Genomic DNA, 17,504 nt, shown 5'->3' on the forward strand with positions numbered 1-17,504 from the left:
GCTTCTGTGCACTTCAAATTGTCTTAGACAAATCAGACAGTTTGCAGGACAAATCATCTATTAATGTCTGCAGAAAGCAATGATAAGTTAAAGTGACTTTATCCTTTTAGGAAGGAGAGACTGAAAGCACATTCTGTGTGACTGCTTAAAAAACAAAACAAAACAAAACAAAAACAACAAAAAACAAACAAACAAACAAAAACAAAACAAAAAAAAAAAAACAAAACAAAAACAAAAACCAAAACAAAACAATGGATTGAAGAAATATTTGGGAGTCTCAGAGCTGTGCTCAAAATTGACAGCCTTTTAGATTTCTGCCGCCCATCCTTCCTGCCTCCCCTCAGAAAAGGAAATGGAAAATCCCTGCCTTTACTCTCCTCTTGCAAAGTACCCTTACAAACATTCAGTTGTGCAGTGGAGCTGTGATCCCCCTGCCCCAGGCAGCAGCTGTGGCAGCACAAGCCCTGCCGGGGGGCTCCTTCCCCCCACACGTCTCCCCGCAGCACCCTGGACAGCTCCCCGGGCAGGCTGAGTGCTGAGCCTGGCAGGCGGCAGAGTCCCATAGCCGGCACACAGCCCCTGGGGCACAGCAGGGACCCTGCTCTGCAGGACAGCCCTGGGCACCCGCCTGCAGCCCCACATGCACAGCCTGCAGCCGTGCTGGGACATGCAGCCCTCAGGGCTGTGCTCTGATACTGCAGCACGGAAGCCCTCAGCTGGAGCAAAAGGCTTTTTCCATAGTAAAGAAACATGCAGTGCCTGCAGCCAGATCTGCTATGGGATGTCCCAGATTAAGTTAACCCTCTATGAAATGCAGCTGCACGGTCTGCAGTGAAACTTACCTTGTCATGGTCTGTGGGCAATGCTCCTGCAGTGAGCTCACAGCCTGCTCACACCGTACACATCCTGCAAGCTCTCTCCCCTTTCTCTCCTCTCCTTCCTTTAACTGCAGGCTGTGCTGTGCACTAGAGCTGCTCCTGGGCACAGCTGTCTCTCTGCAGCCCTGTCCATTTTTAAGAGCTCCCTGTGTCCCAGGAGCCCGGCCCAGCTCAGCAGAAGAATATGACATGTTTATCCTTCCCACTTGTCTCCCCTGAGATGTCCCTGGATCCTCATGGCAAACAGTTCCTGAAAGACAACAGCATCATGACAGTACATTAAAATCTGTTGAATTTAACACCAGATTTCTAGTGGTCAGTGACTAGTTCCAGACATGTGGTGAGTCCTCCCAGAGAGTGTTTGCTGAAACTAAAAGGGCACACAGAGAAGGACACAATATCATTGAATCATAGAATCACCATGGTTTCAAAAGACCTTAAAGAGCATCCAGTCCAACTGTTCATGTACCACCAATAGCTCCCACTAATCCATGTCCCTCAACACAACATCCAGTCATTCCTTGAACACCTCCAGGTCCGGTGACACCACCAACACCCTGAGCAGTCCATCCCAGGTCCCAAAGTGCAGGACATGGCATTTGGCCTAGTGAACCTCATCCTATTGGCTTCAGCCCAGCTCTCCAGCCTGTCCAGATTCCTCAGTAGGGCCTTGCTAACCCGAGACAGATCCACACTCCCAGCCAATTTGGTGTAATCCACAAACCTACATAGGATGCCCCCAATGACCTCATCCACACCACCAATAAAGATAGTGAAGATGACAGGCCACAGCACCAGACCCTTGGGGAACACCAGGGAGGCGCACAGGTAGGTGTCCATCTTGAATATCTCCAGACAAGGAGACTCCACAACCCCCTTGAGCAGCCTGTTCAAGTGCTCAGTCACCCTCACCATTAAGAACTTCTTGCACACATTTTTGCAGAACTTCCTACGCTCCAGTTTCTGTCCATTACCCCTTGTCCTGACTTCACACACTGCTGAAAAGAGCCTGGTCTTGCCACTTTGACCCCACACCTCAGATATTTATAGACCTGGATCATGTCCCCTCTCAGTCTTCTTTTCTCAAGGCTAAGCAGACCCAGCTCACTTAGCCTTTCTTCATAGGGGAGATGCTTCCGAACCTTCACCGTATTTGTGGACCTCTGTTGAACTCTTTCCAAGAGATCCCTGTCCTTTTTTGTACTGGAGAGCCCAGAACTGGACACAGTATTCCAGATGAGGCCTTACCAGGGCAGTTTAGAGGTGAAGGATCACCTCCCTTGACCTGCTGGCCATGCTCTTTTTCATGCACCCCAGAATGCCATTGGACTTTTTGGCCACGAGGGCACACTGCTGGCTCATGGCCAACCTGTTGTCCATCAGGATACCCAGGTCCCTCTCTGCAGAGCTTCTCTCCAGCAGCTCATCCCCCAACCTGTCCTGGTGCATGCAATTATTTCTTCCTAGGTGCAAGACTCTACACTTGCTTTTGTTAAACCTCATCTGGTTTCATACCGCCCAGCTCTCCAGCCTGTCCAGGTCTCGCTGAATGGCAGCACAGCCTTCAGGCGTGTCAGCCAATCCTCCCAACTACGTATCATCAGCAAACTAGATGTTGGTGGCCACTGTTCCCTCATCAAGGTCACTGATAAAGATGTTGAACAAGACTGGACCCAGCCCTGACCCCTGGGGAACACCACTACTTACAGGTCACCAACCAGACTCTGCGCCGCCAACGACGATCCTCTGTGCTCTGCCAGTCAACCAGTTCTCAACCCACCTCACTGTCCACTCATCTATCCCACACTTCCTCAGCTTTGTTGTAAGAATGTCATATGAGACAGTATCAAATGCCTTGCTGAAATTAAGGTAGGCTACATCCACCGCTCTCGCCCTGTCGACCAAGCAAGTGAAAAAGTCATAGAAGGCTACCAGGTTGTTCGAGCATGACCTCCTCTTGGTGGACACATGCTGACTACTCCTGATATCCTCCTTTTCTTCCGGCTATCTGGAGATGGCATCCAGAACAAGCTGTTCCATCACCTTTCCAGGGACTGAGGTGAGGCGGCCTAGCCTGTAATAACCCAGATCTTCCTTCTTGCCCTTTGAGAAGACCAGAGTGACACTGGCTATCCTCCAGTCTTCAGGCACCTCCCCCACTCTTCAAGACCTCTCAAAAATGATAGAGAGCGGTTCAGCAATCACCTCTGCCAGCTCCCTCAGCAGTCATGGATTCATCCCATCAGATCCCATGGCTTTATGAACATTGGTGTGGCCTAGGCGCTCACGGACCACCTCTTCCCTGACTAAAGGCAAGTCTTCCATTCCCCAGACCCTCTTACTGGGTCTGGGATTCCTAAGGGAGATCATTTTCACTGAAGACAGAAGCAAAGAATGCCTTCAGTATCTCCAGCGTCTCAGCATCACTCATTACCAGAATACCCCCCTCACTTAGTAGGGGACCCACAGTCTCCCTAGTCTTCCTTCTATTCATAACATACTTTATACATAAATAAATAAATAAATAAATATTATTTTTCTTTTTTAATGAGTGTCAACCAATTTACGTAATACTATGTTCTGTTTGCAAGGAACTGTGTGAGAGAGGTGGGCCAATCAATGCTGGTTCTGGTGTTTATAACTGAATAATACAGACCCTTAATGGAAAAGTTATATGGTAGTAAGGGTGTATATGGATCTAAAAAACAGTATTGTTTGACAAACTGTTTTGATGGTATAAGAAAGTGTAATTGTTGATGGCATATTGAAGTGTACTTGAGGGTGTGTGGAAGTGTAAATGAGGGTACAAATAGTGGAATAGTTTACAGAGGAAAAGGAGTTAAAGGGAAAGTGAGTTTATCTGCACTGACATGAGAGCAACACCCCGCACCACTCCTCTGTGAGAAGAGCAGAGCAGAGAAGAGCAGGGAAGAGTCACAGACCCCATGTATCATGTAGTGTTATTCTGCTTACCAAATGGAGGAGGTCACAACAGAAGAGGCAGGCCTTCCTCTCTGCTCCATCCGTGGCATACTCTGGAGTTCAAGGCATTGCAAAGCTATGGCACATGTACGTTCTTTCACTGATGACACCTTAATTTGCTCTGGGCTCTCATTTCAATTGCAACTAAATAACTCTGGGGCCATGCCCATTGACAGGAAGCTGGTAAATGTTGTCTCCTTGTAAGGAAGAGCAAGAATGATGACATGGGCAATTATGGACCTGTCAGTCTCACTCCAGTGCCTGGTGAAATTATGGAGGCAATGGTGGTGGGAGTTATGGAAAAACAGCTGAAAGACAATTCTGTCATTGGTCGCAGCCAACACAAGTTCCTGAGGGGACGGTCCTGTTTCACTTCAGGTCCTTTTATGACACGGTTATCCATTTAGCTGACCAAGGTAATCCAGTTGAAAATGGATGAAATCCTTGAGGAATTCAGTAGAGCTTTTGATACTATTTCTCACAGCATCCTTCTAGACAGAATGTCCTGCATGCAGCTAGACAGAAACAGAATGTAGTGGGTGAGCAGTTGGCCAACAGGTCAGTCCCAAAGGATTACAGTCAATGGGATCCATCGGGCAGGTAGATGGTCACTATCAGGGTTCCTTAGGGCTCCATTTTAGGGCCACTTCTCTTTCATGTTTTTGCAGATGACCTGCATGCAGGACTTGGAGTTGTTCTGAGCAAATTTGCTGATTGGAGGTGCTGTTGCGTCCAGTGAGGGTGGAGAGGACTTGCAGAGAGATGTGGACAAGTCAGAGAAGTGGGTACCAGTTGGTCCTAAGCACCAAGTGCATAAAGCATAACAAGAACAAGTGCCTGATTGTGCACCTGGGTAGGAGCAACCCTGGACATACACACTGACTGGATATGGGACACTAGAGTGTCTGACTGAAAAGATTGGGTTCCTGGTCAGCATCAAATTGAACATGAGTCAGCAGTGTGCCCAGGCACCCAGGAAGCTCAGCAGTCAATTGGAGCGCATCAAGCAAGGTATTACCAGGTCAGTGAGGGAAAGGTTTGTCCCTGTCTGCTCTGCACTGCTTCAGCCTCACCTGGAGCACTGGGTGCACTTCTGGGCACTGAAGAACATAAAGGACGTCTAACTATTGGAGGGTGTGTAAAGGAAGGCACTGGAATTGAGAGATCTGAAGTTCAGAGTTTCATTGGGATTGACTGCTTGTTCAGACTGGGCCCTTCTCACATCCCACAGCCTGCCATGAGACACGGGGCACAGCTGGGACATGAACCTCACAGTGTCCCTGCAGCCCATGCAGAGCCTGGGATCTTCTGTCCCCATGTCTTTCATTTAACATCATACTGACCTCCAACCCACTGCCCCAGGAAGGATCCTTAGTCAGCATGAGGTTCTCTCTACCAAGGGTCTGGGGATCAGGGCTTGGCCTTTCTGCTTCATAAGAAAAAGCAGGGGTTTCTCAGCATCAGAGCCACCATGCCAGTGCCTTTGCCTGCCTGTAGTCATGGCTTCCAATTATCTGCTCTAACAAGTCCCTGGGGAAGCTTGCTTGTTAGTGTCCCTCAGTGGCCCATTAATACTCCAAGAAAGTTCACTGTTACTTCTGCCTTTGTCTTGTTGAGCACTCTGTGCAAACTTCTCTCTGCACTGGAGGTTGACGGACCTGGCATCAAGTATCGCCTGGGGCCCATTATCACCTGAAGAGCCTCCTGAGCCTTGTGCCTTCCTGTCATCATCTTAAGGTATTCAGAACCTGTACAGCAAAATAGAGAGCAATATGGAGAGAGCTTAAAGTGGCCGAAGCCAGCAGTCGTTTACTGTTTATTTATTTATATTTGAGTTTAAACAAGTCATTAAAGCAGCACTGTGCAACTGGTATCAATCCGGAATGTTCCCAATGAGTTCTATTCTGTTACTGTGTGGGCAAATGTCCTCCTCAACCTCCCCACCCTATTTCTACTCACATTGGCCCCATGGGACTTGCATCACTTTTTTTCATATCAATCTTCTCCTCTGCATTCACCCGCTCAGTGTTAAAATTCATTTGCACCAGCTCCAACTAGCTTTCCACAGAGAACCAGAAACACATGGTCCATGAAAGAATTCCTTTTGTTTTTGGCCAACAAACAGCAGGAAAAGTGTTGCAAGTGAATGAACACTAAAACACAGTGGTCAACTGCATGCCATGTCCATTCCGCTTCTGTTGAGGTTTGTCTTTCACTGGGAAAATTTGTACAAGAAATGAGTTAGACACAGTCATGATGCTGTTGACTTTCAGGAGCTGTTGGCCATCAGGACCCAGGGATATCTCAGGGGAGACGAGTGGGAAGGATGAAAATGTCATCCTATTCTGCTGGGCTGGGCTCCTGGGACTCAGGGAGCTCATACAAATGTGCAGTGCTGCAGAGAGACAGCTGTGCCCAGGAGCAGCTTTTGTGCACAGCACAGCCTGCAGGTGACAGAAAGAGAGGAGAGAGAGGGGAGAGAGCTTGCAGGATGTGAACGGTCAGAGCGGGCTGTGAGCTCAGTGCAGGAGCATTGCTCACAGATCACGACATGGTAAGTCTCACTGCAGACCATGTAGATGCTATTCAAAGAGGGTTAACTAAATGCGGGACTAAATGCGGATAGTTCTGAAGCAGAACTGGCTTCAGGCACTGCATGTCTCTTTTCAGGGGAAAAAGACTTCTGTTTTAGCTGAGGGTTTCCATTCTGCAGTATGAAAGCACAGCCCTGAGGGCTGCGTATCCCAGCACGGCTGCAGTCTGTGCAGACGGGGCTGCAGGCCGGTGCCCAGGGCTGCCCTGCAGAGCAGGGACCCTCTGTGCACAGGGAGATGTGTGGGGGGAAGGAGTCCCCCGGCAGGGCTTCTGCTGCCACAGCTGCTGCCTGTGGCAGGGAAATCACAGCTCCACTGCACAACTGAATGTTTGTAAGGGTGCGTTGCAAGAGGAGAGCCAAGTCAGGGATTTTCTATTTCCTAGTCTGAGGGAAGGGAGAAAAATTGGTGGAAGAAATCTAAAAGGGGCTGTCACAGCTCTGAGAATTTTTAATCAATCAATTGCTTGTTTTTTGAACAGTCACACATGATGTGCTGTCAGTCTCCTCTTTCTCAAAGCATGGAACCAATTGAAATGATCATCATTTTCAGCAGACATGAATAATTCACTTAACCTGGGAACAGGCAGCTTTTTCTAACTGAAGTTGAAAGGCACAGTGACTGGGTTTGGAGTTGTAAGAGCAGTTGGGGTAAGGATATGAGACATGAAACAGATGAAAATATCCAGGGAGATGGGATAATATAATAAAATAAGAGGAAGTTTAGAGCTCCAAATGCTGCTTCTGCTTAAGGAATGCTGAACGACATGAAATGAAATGCAACTAATGGTGCTAAATGTACACTGTTGTAGGAGAATGAAATCATGTCCTATTGTAGCAGGAGGAGTATCTCTGCGAATGGTCTGAACTTGTCATTACCTTCTGCACTCTGAACAGGACTCCAAGCCCAGGAACAGCAGATGCCCAACAGCAGCTCCATCAGCGAGTTCCTCCTGCTGCCGTTGGCAGACACGCGGCAGCTGCTGCTCCTGCACTTCTGGCTCTTGCTGGGCATCTACCTGGCTGCCCTCCTGGGCAACGGCCTCATCAGCACAGCCGTAGCCATTGACCGCCACCTGCACACCCCCATGTACTTCTTCCTGCTCAACCTGGCCCTCCTCGACCTGGGCTGCATCTCCACCACTCTCCCCAAAGCCATGGCCAACGCCCTCTGGGACACCAGGGCCATCTCCTACGCAGGATGTGCTGCACAGCTCTTTTTCTTTGTCTTCTTTGCCTCAGCAGAGTGTTACCTTCTCACCATCATGTCCTATGACCGCTACGTTGCCATCTGCAAGCCCCTGCACTACGGGACCTTGATGGACAGCAGAGCTTGTGCCACCATGGCAGCAGCTGCCTGGGGCGCTGGGGTTCTCAATTCCCTGCTGCACACTGCCAGTACGTTTTCACTGCCTCTCTGCCAAGGCAATGTTGTCAACCAGTTTTTCTGTGAAATCCCCCAAATCCTCAAGCTCTCCTGCTCAGAATCAAATCTCAGGGAAGTTGTGTTTCTCATTTTTAGTGTCAGTTTAGCCTTTGGGTGCTTTGTTTTCATTGTTGTTTCCTATGTGCAGATCTTCCTTGCCGTGCTCACGATGCCCTCTGAGCAGGGAAGGCACAAAGCCTTCTCCACGTGCCTCCCTCACCTGGCTGTGGTCTCCCTGTTTCTCAGCACTGCATTTTTTGCCAACCTGAAGCCCCCATCCATTTCCTCCCCACTCCTGGATCTGACAGTGGCACTTCTGTACTCAGTGGTTCCTCCAACACTGAACCCTATTATCTACAGCATGAGGAACAGGGAGATCAAGCACACTATCAGGAAGGTGTTGCAATACGCACTATTCCAGCTTCCAGAAAGTGCACATCTTCGTCTCAGGATTCCCAGTGATGGTTCTTTATGTTTTATGCATCTTTGATTGTTTGACTGTGTGTGATATAGCAACCCACAAATAATAAATAAATAAATAAATAAATAATAAATAAAAATATAAAAAAAATGCTCGAACTTATAAATACAAATGTATTTCACTTCTTTCCTACCTAAATTCCATTTCTCACTCCAAGAGCATATGTAAACATGGAACCAGATTCCCTGAACTGGTTAAGGGATTTTTAAGTGCACTCAGAATAGATTTTCCTTAGCTCTTCTCTCTTCCTACCTTGTCTGGCTACGGGGAAGGGAGCCATAAACAGCAGCACAACGTGCTCTTTTCATTCCTGCTCTCTTTACACTGCCACAGTGCTCTCACATTCTCTCATTTGTGCAAGCCTGAAGATTTCGTGTGTCTGACTACAGTCCTGTTGTCTCTACAGCAGCACTGCTGTGCTGCGGTCAGTAGCCAGCAATATGAACAGCTGTGTCAGAGCTGGTCTCCTTGCTGGCACTGCCATAACAAGAGGGCCCCCTCAGAGCAGGACCAGAGAACTGGAGGCGTTTTCCAAAGCTGGTGTAAGGAATATACCTCAGGAGCTGCTCCCTGAGAAGACCTCGAAATCTTCTGGTGCTCTTCACTGACTGACATTGTTAGTTTCACGAGTCCTGAGGAGATCAGGAAGGGACTTGAGGCAGTGCATTGGTTTAGAATTTGCGCGTTATGTTACAACTATTTACTAAGACAGAGAAAAAGAGAAGGATAATTATTATGGCACATGCATATGCATACATATATAATATATATAATAGATTTTCACATATATACAATATATGCTGTTGCAAATAGATATGAATAGATACTAATATGTATGTGTATCTGTTTGCAAGTCCAGGATCCACTGTAGGGGCTTTAACAGCCGCATGGTTCACTGTAGGAGCTGGAGTGGCTGCTGGGCTATTGCAGTAGTTGGAGCAACTGCAGAGCTCATTGCCAGAGCTGGAATCACCACAGGACCTGTGATTGAATTTGGAGCAGCCACTGGGATCATTGGAGGGGTTGGAGTGACCATAGGGCTGTACCTCCTGGCATAGTGCATCTTCCTTGGGAAGAACTTGATTCATTTTCTCATCACAATATTTGGAACAGCTGTAGGGAACTGAATCCCCTTTCAACCCCGGGGTTTTACATCTGGAGATGAAACACCCACACTGATTGCCTCAGCTGAATGAACACCCTGCAAAGGGGAATTCAGAGGGTCCCTGTCCTTGTCTGATGTGCGGAATCTGACTCTATAACCAGAGTTAAGTTACAAAGTAGGTACGTGTTTATTCAGCGCTGGGCACATGGGGGATGGCTCCTCCTATCATGTGCACCAATGGACAGAAGCGTTAGAAAGTTGTAGAGCAAGCATATACACATTCATCAAATTTCCAAGAAATCATTAACATATTCATTGTTTTTCTGGGAACTCATGTACATGCTGTCCCTCCTACTGACGCGTGCGCAGTCTGTAGTGGGGGTCTCACTCTGGTGGTCGTTGGGAAGAAGTCAGAAGTCTTCCTTGGGTTACTTTGACCCAGTTCCTCTACTCAATCAGTCAAAGCCAGTTTATTTGGCTACCTTTCCCTTATGCATACCCCAACGGTATTGTCTTAGCTGTACACCCAGCTGTATTGTCCCAGCTGTGTTATCCCAACTGTATTATAACTATAGCAATGTTGACATGTTCCACTAGTCCTTTTCTTCTGACATTCCCCAAAGCCTAGGATACTTCATCTTCATGAAAGGCCCCCATTTACCTGATTCTTCCTTTCAGTCTGCATGTCTTTTTTATTAAGGGCCAGGAGCAGGGCTTTCCAGATGAGGCATTTCCACTTCTGCTAGGCAAACACGATCTGTTAGGACAAACTGATACAGTAAAACAGTTCATCTCATAGTCAGAAGTTAGGTATGTGGGCCCAAAACCAAGTAGGATGTGTAGCTAACATAAAGGAAGAACATCCTGCATACTAAAGAGAACATTGCCCAAGAAGGTGTCCAGTACCAGACAACTTCTATCAAACATGACAGGGTAAAAAGGACAGAGAAAGGAAGACTTTGAGCCTTCGCGAGAAGACATCTGACTTCATCCCCACGAGCACTGGAGGGAGACCACCCGCTACAAACTGTGCATGTGCCAGAGGGAGAGGCAGTATGTAAAAGAGTTACTGGAAACAATGAATAAGTAGTTGAGTTCCAGGAAATCTATTGGATATGTATGAGCTTGGCTTTGAAATATGTAATGCTTCTGCTTCCTAGTGTGCAAGACAGGAGGAGTGATCCTCCTTGAACCCAGCTTTGAATAAATGCATACCTGCTTTATAATATAACACTGGGTTATAGAGTTTAATTCCTCAAGTCAATTTGGTGGCCCAGATGGAACCAGCTCTATTCGGCGGCAGGACCAGCTGAGAGGGAGACACTTCTGGCGCACCCTGACATTTCTCAGAAGGACTCCCTTCCTCAACAGATCACTACAGGGACAAACAAGGACCATCCAGAGGTGGACCAGGTATGTGTATGGTAAGGGGAGCCCATATGTCCTGAGCAGACATCCTACACGGGGTGCAGCCATCCATGCTGAGTGCTGAGTTCCGATCAGTGTTTCCTTCCTCCTGCGAGGTAAATGGCCAGAGATGGATGAGGTGAAAGACTCTGTGTTGTCTGTCCACTCATATGTACTTGCTGCTTGTATGTAAGAAGACGGGAGTTTGTACTCTATAGATTGGGAAGTGGGTCATGAGGAGAAGTGTACATTCCACCCGACAAATGAGTGTCAACCCATTTATGCAATACTATGTACTGCTGTCATGGGTTAACCGAAAATCTACCTGCACCCATGACAGGAGAATAGACGGCCTGCAGGACCGCTATCCCAAATGGAAAAGGGAAAAAGGGAAATAAATACAGTGGCAACAATCTAAGGAGGCACACTTATTTACTAAATACTATATCAGAATACAGAATAACACAATATAACACAATATAATTGGAACTAAGGCTAACGAATCAAGTAAAATAAGAGAGAGTGAGTCCTGAAACCGAGAGGCCTACTGTAACTCTAGGCGAAACGGCTGGAACGCTCCCACAAGGCTCCCCCCTGGCTGGCAAGGTCCAAGAGAGCAAGTCCAGCACTGAAGTGAGATTATATAGAGTCCGTGTCATATGACTGACCGTGGTGTTCCCTGGGACATTCAGTCTTCTTTCTGTGAGCAGCAGATTCGACAAACTTATCTATGCTTAACATGATGTTATGATGTGGAATACTGATAGCAACATTACAACATTGCAAAACCATGACAACTGCTTGTGCAGAAGTGTGTGAGGGATGTGGTTCAATCAGTGCAGGTTCTGTAGTGAAGTGTTTATAACTGAACAATAGGGATTGTTAAAGGAAAGGTATATGGTATTAAGGGTGCTTATGGGAAGTAAATAACAGTATTGTTTGACAAACTGCTTCGATGGTATAAGTAAGTATAATTGTTAATGGCATATGGAAGTGTACTTGAGGGTATGTGGAAGTGTAAATGGGGGTACAAATATTGGAATAGTTTACAGAGGAAAAAGAGAAAGTGAGCACATCTGCACTGAAATGAGAACAACCCCCCGCACCATTCCTCTACGAACTTAGCAGTGCAGAGCAGAGATACAGTCCCCATGTATCAGGTAGTGTTATTCAGCTTACTAAATGGATGAGCTCAAAACAGTAGAGGCATTTCTTCCTCTCTGCTCCATCTGTGGCATACTCCAGAGTTCAAGGCATTGCAAAGCTATGGCACGTCTACGTTCTTTTGCTGATGACACCTTAGTTTGCTCTGGGCTCCCATTTCAATGGCTTCTAAAAAAGTCTAGGGTCATGCCAGTTGACAGGAAGCTGTCAAATGTTGTCTCATTGTAAGGAAGAGCAAGAAAGGTGACACAGGCAATATGGACCTGTCAGTCTCACTCCAGTGCCAGGTAAAATTATGGAGAAAGTGATGGTGGGAGTTATGGAAAAACAGCTGAAGAACAATTCTGTCATTGGCCACAGCCAACACAACTTCCAGAGGGGAAGGTCCTGTTTAACTATCGGACCTCTTATGACAAGGTTAGCAAATTGGTTGATCAAGGGAAGCCAGCTGAAGTTATACTTGAGGATTTCAGTAGAGCTTTTGATACTATTTCTCACAACACCCTTCTGAGCAGAATGTCCTTCATTCGGCTAGGCAGAAATATAACATGGTGGGTGAACAGTTAGTCAATAGGTTAGGCCCAAAGGACTATAGTCACTGGGTTCCATCAGGTTGGTAGATGGTCACTATCAGGGTTCTCCAGGGCGCCATTTTAGGGCCACTTCTCTTTCATGTTTTTGCAGATGACTTGCATGCAGGACTAGAAGATGCTCTGAGCAAGTCTGCTAATGATACCAGGTTATGAGGTGCTGTTGCCTCCACTGAGTGGAGAGAGGACTTGCAGAGAGATGTGGACAAGTCAGAGAAGTGGGTACCAGTTGGTACTAAGCAGCAAGTGCATAAAGTATAGCAAGTGCCTGATTGTGCAGCTGGGTAGGAGCAACCCTGGACATACACACTGACTGGATATGGGACACTAGAGAGTGGTCTGACTGAAAAGGATTGGGAGTCCTGGTCAGCATCATATTGAACATGAGTCAGCAGTGTGCCCAGGCACCCAGAAAGCTCAGCGGTCCATTGGAGTGCATCAAGCAAGGCATTGCCAGCAGGGTGAAGGAAAGGATTGTCCCTGCCTGCTCTGCACTGCTGCAGCCTCACCTGGAGCACTGGGTGCACTTCTGGGCACCACAGAACATAAAGGACGTTAAACCATGGGAGGGTGTGCAAAGGAAGGCACTGGAACTGAGAGAGCTGAAGTTTAGAGTTTCATTGGGATTGACTGCTTGTTCAGACTGGGCCCTTCTCACATCCCACATCCTGTGATGAGACACAGGGCACACATGGGACATGAACCTCACAGTGTCCCTGCAGCCCATGCAGAGCCTGGGATCTTCTGTCCCATGTCTTTCATTTAACATCATACTGACCTCCAACCCACTGCCCCAGGAAGGATCCTTAGTCAGCATGAGGTTCTCTCTACCAAGGGTCTGGGGATCAGGGCTTGGCCTGTCTGCTTCATAAGACAAAGGAGGGGTTTCTAAGCATCTAGGCCACCATGCCAGTGCCTTTCATTGCCAGTAGTCATATCTTCCAATTATCTTCTCTAACTAGTCCCTGGGGAAGCTTGCTTGTTAATGTTCCTCAGTGGGCCCATTAATACTCCAAGAAAGTTCACTGTTACTTCTGACTTTGTCTTGTTGAACACTCTGTGCAAACTTCTCTCTGCACTGGAGGTTGATGGACTCAGCATCAAATGCACCCTGGGGCTCATTATAACCTAAAGAGCCTCCTGTGCCTTGTGCCTTCCTGTCATCTTCTTCAAGTTTTCAGAACTTGTGCAGCAAAATGGAGGGGTACCTGGATAGATCTTAAAGAGGAAGAATCCAGCAGTCATTTACTGACTATTTATTTAGAGCTGGGTATAAACAAGTTTTAAAGCAGCACTGTGCAACTGGTATCAATCCAGGATGTCCCCAATGCGTTCTATTCTGTGTCGAAAAATGTTCTTCTCAACCCCCCCACCCCGTTTCTACTCACATTGGCCCCATGGGACTTGCATCACTTTTCCTCACATCACTATTTCTTTTTTTTTAATTTTCTTTTTTTTTTTTCTTTTTTTTTCTTTTTTTTTTCTTTTTTTTTTTTTTTTTTCTTTTTTTTTTCCAACAAACAGTAGGAAAGGTGATGCAATTGAATGAACGGTAAAACACAGTGATCTACTGCATGCCATGTCCAAGCTGCTTCTATTGAGGTTTGACATTCACAGGGAATAACTGTACAAGAAATGAGTTAGACAGAGATAGGAAGGGATTGATGGAATCACAGTGAAGGACTTGACAACTTGTGATCTCAAGCGATGTGGGCCTGGCAAAGAGCAGGATCAGGACACTGAACTTTAGAAGAGCAGATTCAAGCTACTCAATGGACTGCTAGCCAAGATCCCCTGGCATGCTGCCCTCAAAGACAAGGATGTTGAGGAGAGCTGGCTGCTCTTCAAGGATGCCCTCCTGGAAGCACAAGAGGTCTCCATTCCACTGAATAAGAAAGTGGGCTCCACTGAATAAGAAAGGTAGGAAACCGGCATGGCTCAGCAAGGACCTGCTGAGAGAACTGAGGGCGAAGAAAGGGGTGTACAAGCTCTGGAAACAAAGCTGTGTCACCTCAGAAGAATACAGGGATGCTGTCCAGACTTGCAGACGTTGGATCAGGGAGGCCAAGGCGCAGGCAGAACTGAACTTGGCAAGGGATGTGAAAAACAATAAGAAAACCTTCTACAGGTACATTGGCCAGAAGAGACAGGCATAAACAGGCGTAACTACTTTGGTAAATTGAAAAGGAGAACTGGCTTCAACAGATGAAGAGAAAGCTGAGGTGCAGAATGAGTTCTTCACCTCGGTCTTCACTGGTGGCCAGGATTCTAGTCTTTTTCACGTCCCTAAGCCCTGCATCCCCAGACCTCTATGTGGGGACCAAGGAGGTAAATCCCTCCCCACTGTAAGGGCAGAGCAAGTCCAAGAGTGCCTCCTTAGACTGAATGTGTACAAGTCTATGGGGCCAGATGGCGTGCATCCCAGGGTCCTGAAGGAGCTGGCTGAGGTGGTTGCCGATCTGCTCTCCATCATATTTGAGAAGTCGTGGCTGTCAGGTGAGGTCCCGGATGACTGGAGGAAGGGTCACGTCACTCCCATATACAAGAAGGGGAGCAGGGAGGACCCGGGGAACTACTGGCCGGTGAGTTTCACCTCACGCCTGGGAATATCATGGAACAGATCCTCCTGGACAACATGCTCAATCACATAAAGAATGAGCATGTGATCCGAGACAGCCAGCACAGCTTCACCAGGGGAAGGTCATGCTTAACTAATCCTGTGACCTTCTGAGATGGAATGACAGCTATGGTGGATGAAGGGAAGGCGACTGATGTCATTTACCTGGACCTGAGCAAGGCCTCTGACATGGCCCCCCACCACATCCTCATCTCCAAATTGGAGGGAAGTGGATTTGATGGGTGGACAACTCGATGGATGAGAAATAGGTTGAAAGGCTGCAGACAGAGGGTGGTGGTCAATGGCTCTATGTCCAGGTGGAGGCCGGTAACGAGCGGTGTCCCCCCAGGGTCTGTCTTCGGACCCGTGCTCTTTAACATCTTTATTAATGACATCGATGAGGGAATTGAGTGCACCCTCAGCAAGTTTGCTGACGACACCAAGCTGAGTGGCACAGTTGATACGATGGAAGGAAGGGATGCCATCCAGAGAGACTTCAACAGACTGGAAAGCTGGGCTCAGATAAACCTAATGAGGTTCAACACAGCAAAGTGCAAGGTTTTGCACTTGGGCCGGAAGAACCCCAGGCACCTGTACAGGCTGCGAGGAGTGGTCCTTGAGAGCAACTCGGCAGAGAAGGACCTGGGGGTCCTGATGGACGAGAGACTCAACATGAGCCAGCAGTGCGCTCTGGCAGCTCGGAAGGCAAATGGGATCCTGGGCTCCATCAGGAGAGGGGTGGTCAGCAGGGATAGGGAGGTGATTGTCCCTCTCTACTCGGTTCTTGTGAGGCCCCATCTGGAGTACTGTGTCCAGGTGTGGAGCCCTCAGTACAAGAAAGACGTGGAGATTTTGGAAAGGGTTCAGAGGAGGGTCACAAAGATGATCAGGGGGCTGGAGCACCTCCCCTTTGAAGACAGGCTGAAGGACCTGTGCTTGTTCAGTCTGGAGGAAAGAAGGCTGCGTGGTGACCTCATTGCAGCCTTTCACTACGAGAAGGGATCCTATAATCAGGAGGGGAGTAAGCTCTTTGAAAGGGCCGATAATAGCAGGACAAGGGGGAATGGATTTAAGTTGAAAGAGGGAAGATTTGGGTTGGATGTTAGGGGGAAGTTCATTACTAGGAGAGTGGTGAGATTCTGGAAGAGGCTACCAAGGGAGGTTGTGGATGCCCTGTTCCTGGAGGTGTTCAAGGCCAGGTTGGACAGGGCTCTGGGCAGCATGATCTGTTAAGTGTGGAAGTTTGGTAGCCCTGCCAGGCAGGGGGGTTGGATCTTCATGATCCTTGAGGTGCCTTCCAACCTGGGTCATTCTGTGATTCTGTGATTCTTTGATTCTTTGATCCCATTCCAGAAGAAGGATTTGATTTAGGCTGGCTGGGGCTGGCATCTACACCATGGTACTAGTGTTCAGATGTTGGCGCACAGTTATGAGACGCATTGTGGGGCTGAAAGTTGTCCAGCAAGCATTGTCACTACCAGGGCATGGCTTTCCTGAAGGTTCTCATCTGCACTTGCCAGCTGGCAGGGGGTGTGCTGGAGACCCCAGGGAATTGCCATTCCAATGAGAGCCCAGAATAAACAAACATGTCAACTGTGAGAAAATGTAGGTGTGTCACAGCTGTGGAATGCCTTAAGCTCTGGAATTTGCAATAGATGGAGAATAGAGAACGATCTGTTCTGAATAACGCTGCACTCTCAGGTGCCCATTACTCGAACATCTGATGTCATTCAGGATGCCCAAAAATACTCCCATGCCTTGTCTGGCCCCCAGCTAATGCTCAGGAAGGAGGTGGTTCTCTCAGATGTCTACCACAGCCTGCAGGCCCTGCTGCATACATCTATGAGCACCACAGGCACCTTGTGCTCACTGAATGACTGTTTTTGAGCAAGTCATTCCATCTTAAGAAAGGCCAAGGATTCAGACCAGGGGCTCATGCATACTGTCAACTCCTTGTGCACATCTGCTTCGAGTCAAGAGGAGTACCATCTCCCATGGGTCTGTGGGGAAGTGAATCTGCTTTCAACCCCAGGGTTTTACATCTGGACATGAGACACCTGCACTGATTGCCTCATCTGAATGACAGCCCTGCAAAGGGGGAGTCAGAGAGTCCCTGTCCTTGTCTCTGTGTTGTTTTTATTAAGGGCCAGGAGCAGAGCTTTCCAGGTGAGGCATTTACACTCCTGCTAGGCAAAAACAATTTGTTAGGACGACCTGATACAGTAAAAGAGTTAGTCTCAAAGGTAGAAGACAGGTATATG

At 47.8% G+C, this 17,504-nt stretch overlaps 2 protein-coding genes across 2 annotated transcripts in view; one reads left to right on the plus strand and one right to left on the minus strand.

Annotated features, from left to right (window-relative positions):
* Positions 1–60: 60 nt before the first annotated feature.
* LOC140265376 (uncharacterized) overlaps positions 61–17,504 on the minus strand; it is a 56,047-nt gene continuing 38,603 nt past the window's right edge. Inside the window, exons 2-3 of the mRNA XM_072361292.1 lie at positions 2,314–2,376; positions 61–67 (exon numbers count right to left, since the gene is read on the minus strand). Of these exons, the coding sequence (XP_072217393.1) occupies positions 61–67; positions 2,314–2,376 (70 nt within the window). The remainder of the gene's footprint in view (positions 68–2,313; positions 2,377–17,504) is intronic.
* Positions 7,374–17,130, plus strand: LOC140265442 (olfactory receptor 14J1-like). The gene is made up of 2 exons (XM_072361362.1): positions 7,374–8,276; positions 17,017–17,130. The coding sequence occupies exons 1-2, from the start codon at positions 7,374–7,376 to the stop codon at positions 17,128–17,130; spliced, it is 1,017 nt and encodes a 338-aa protein (XP_072217463.1).

The sequence above is a fragment of the Excalfactoria chinensis genome, unplaced genomic scaffold (genome assembly GCF_039878825.1).
Source record: "Excalfactoria chinensis isolate bCotChi1 unplaced genomic scaffold, bCotChi1.hap2 Scaffold_85, whole genome shotgun sequence".
NCBI classification, from domain to species: Eukaryota; Metazoa; Chordata; class Aves; order Galliformes; family Phasianidae; genus Excalfactoria; species Excalfactoria chinensis.

Excerpts from the sequence above, each read along its gene's own strand:
- LOC140265442 (XM_072361362.1), top strand. The coding sequence starts at position 7,374 with ATGCCCAACAGCAGCTCCATCAGCGAGTTCCTCCTGCTGCCGTTGGCA. Across the intron at positions 8,277-17,016 it reads TCAAGCACACTATCAGGAAG|CTAATGCTCAGGAAGGAGGT; the intron begins GTGTTGCAATAC and ends TCTGGCCCCCAG.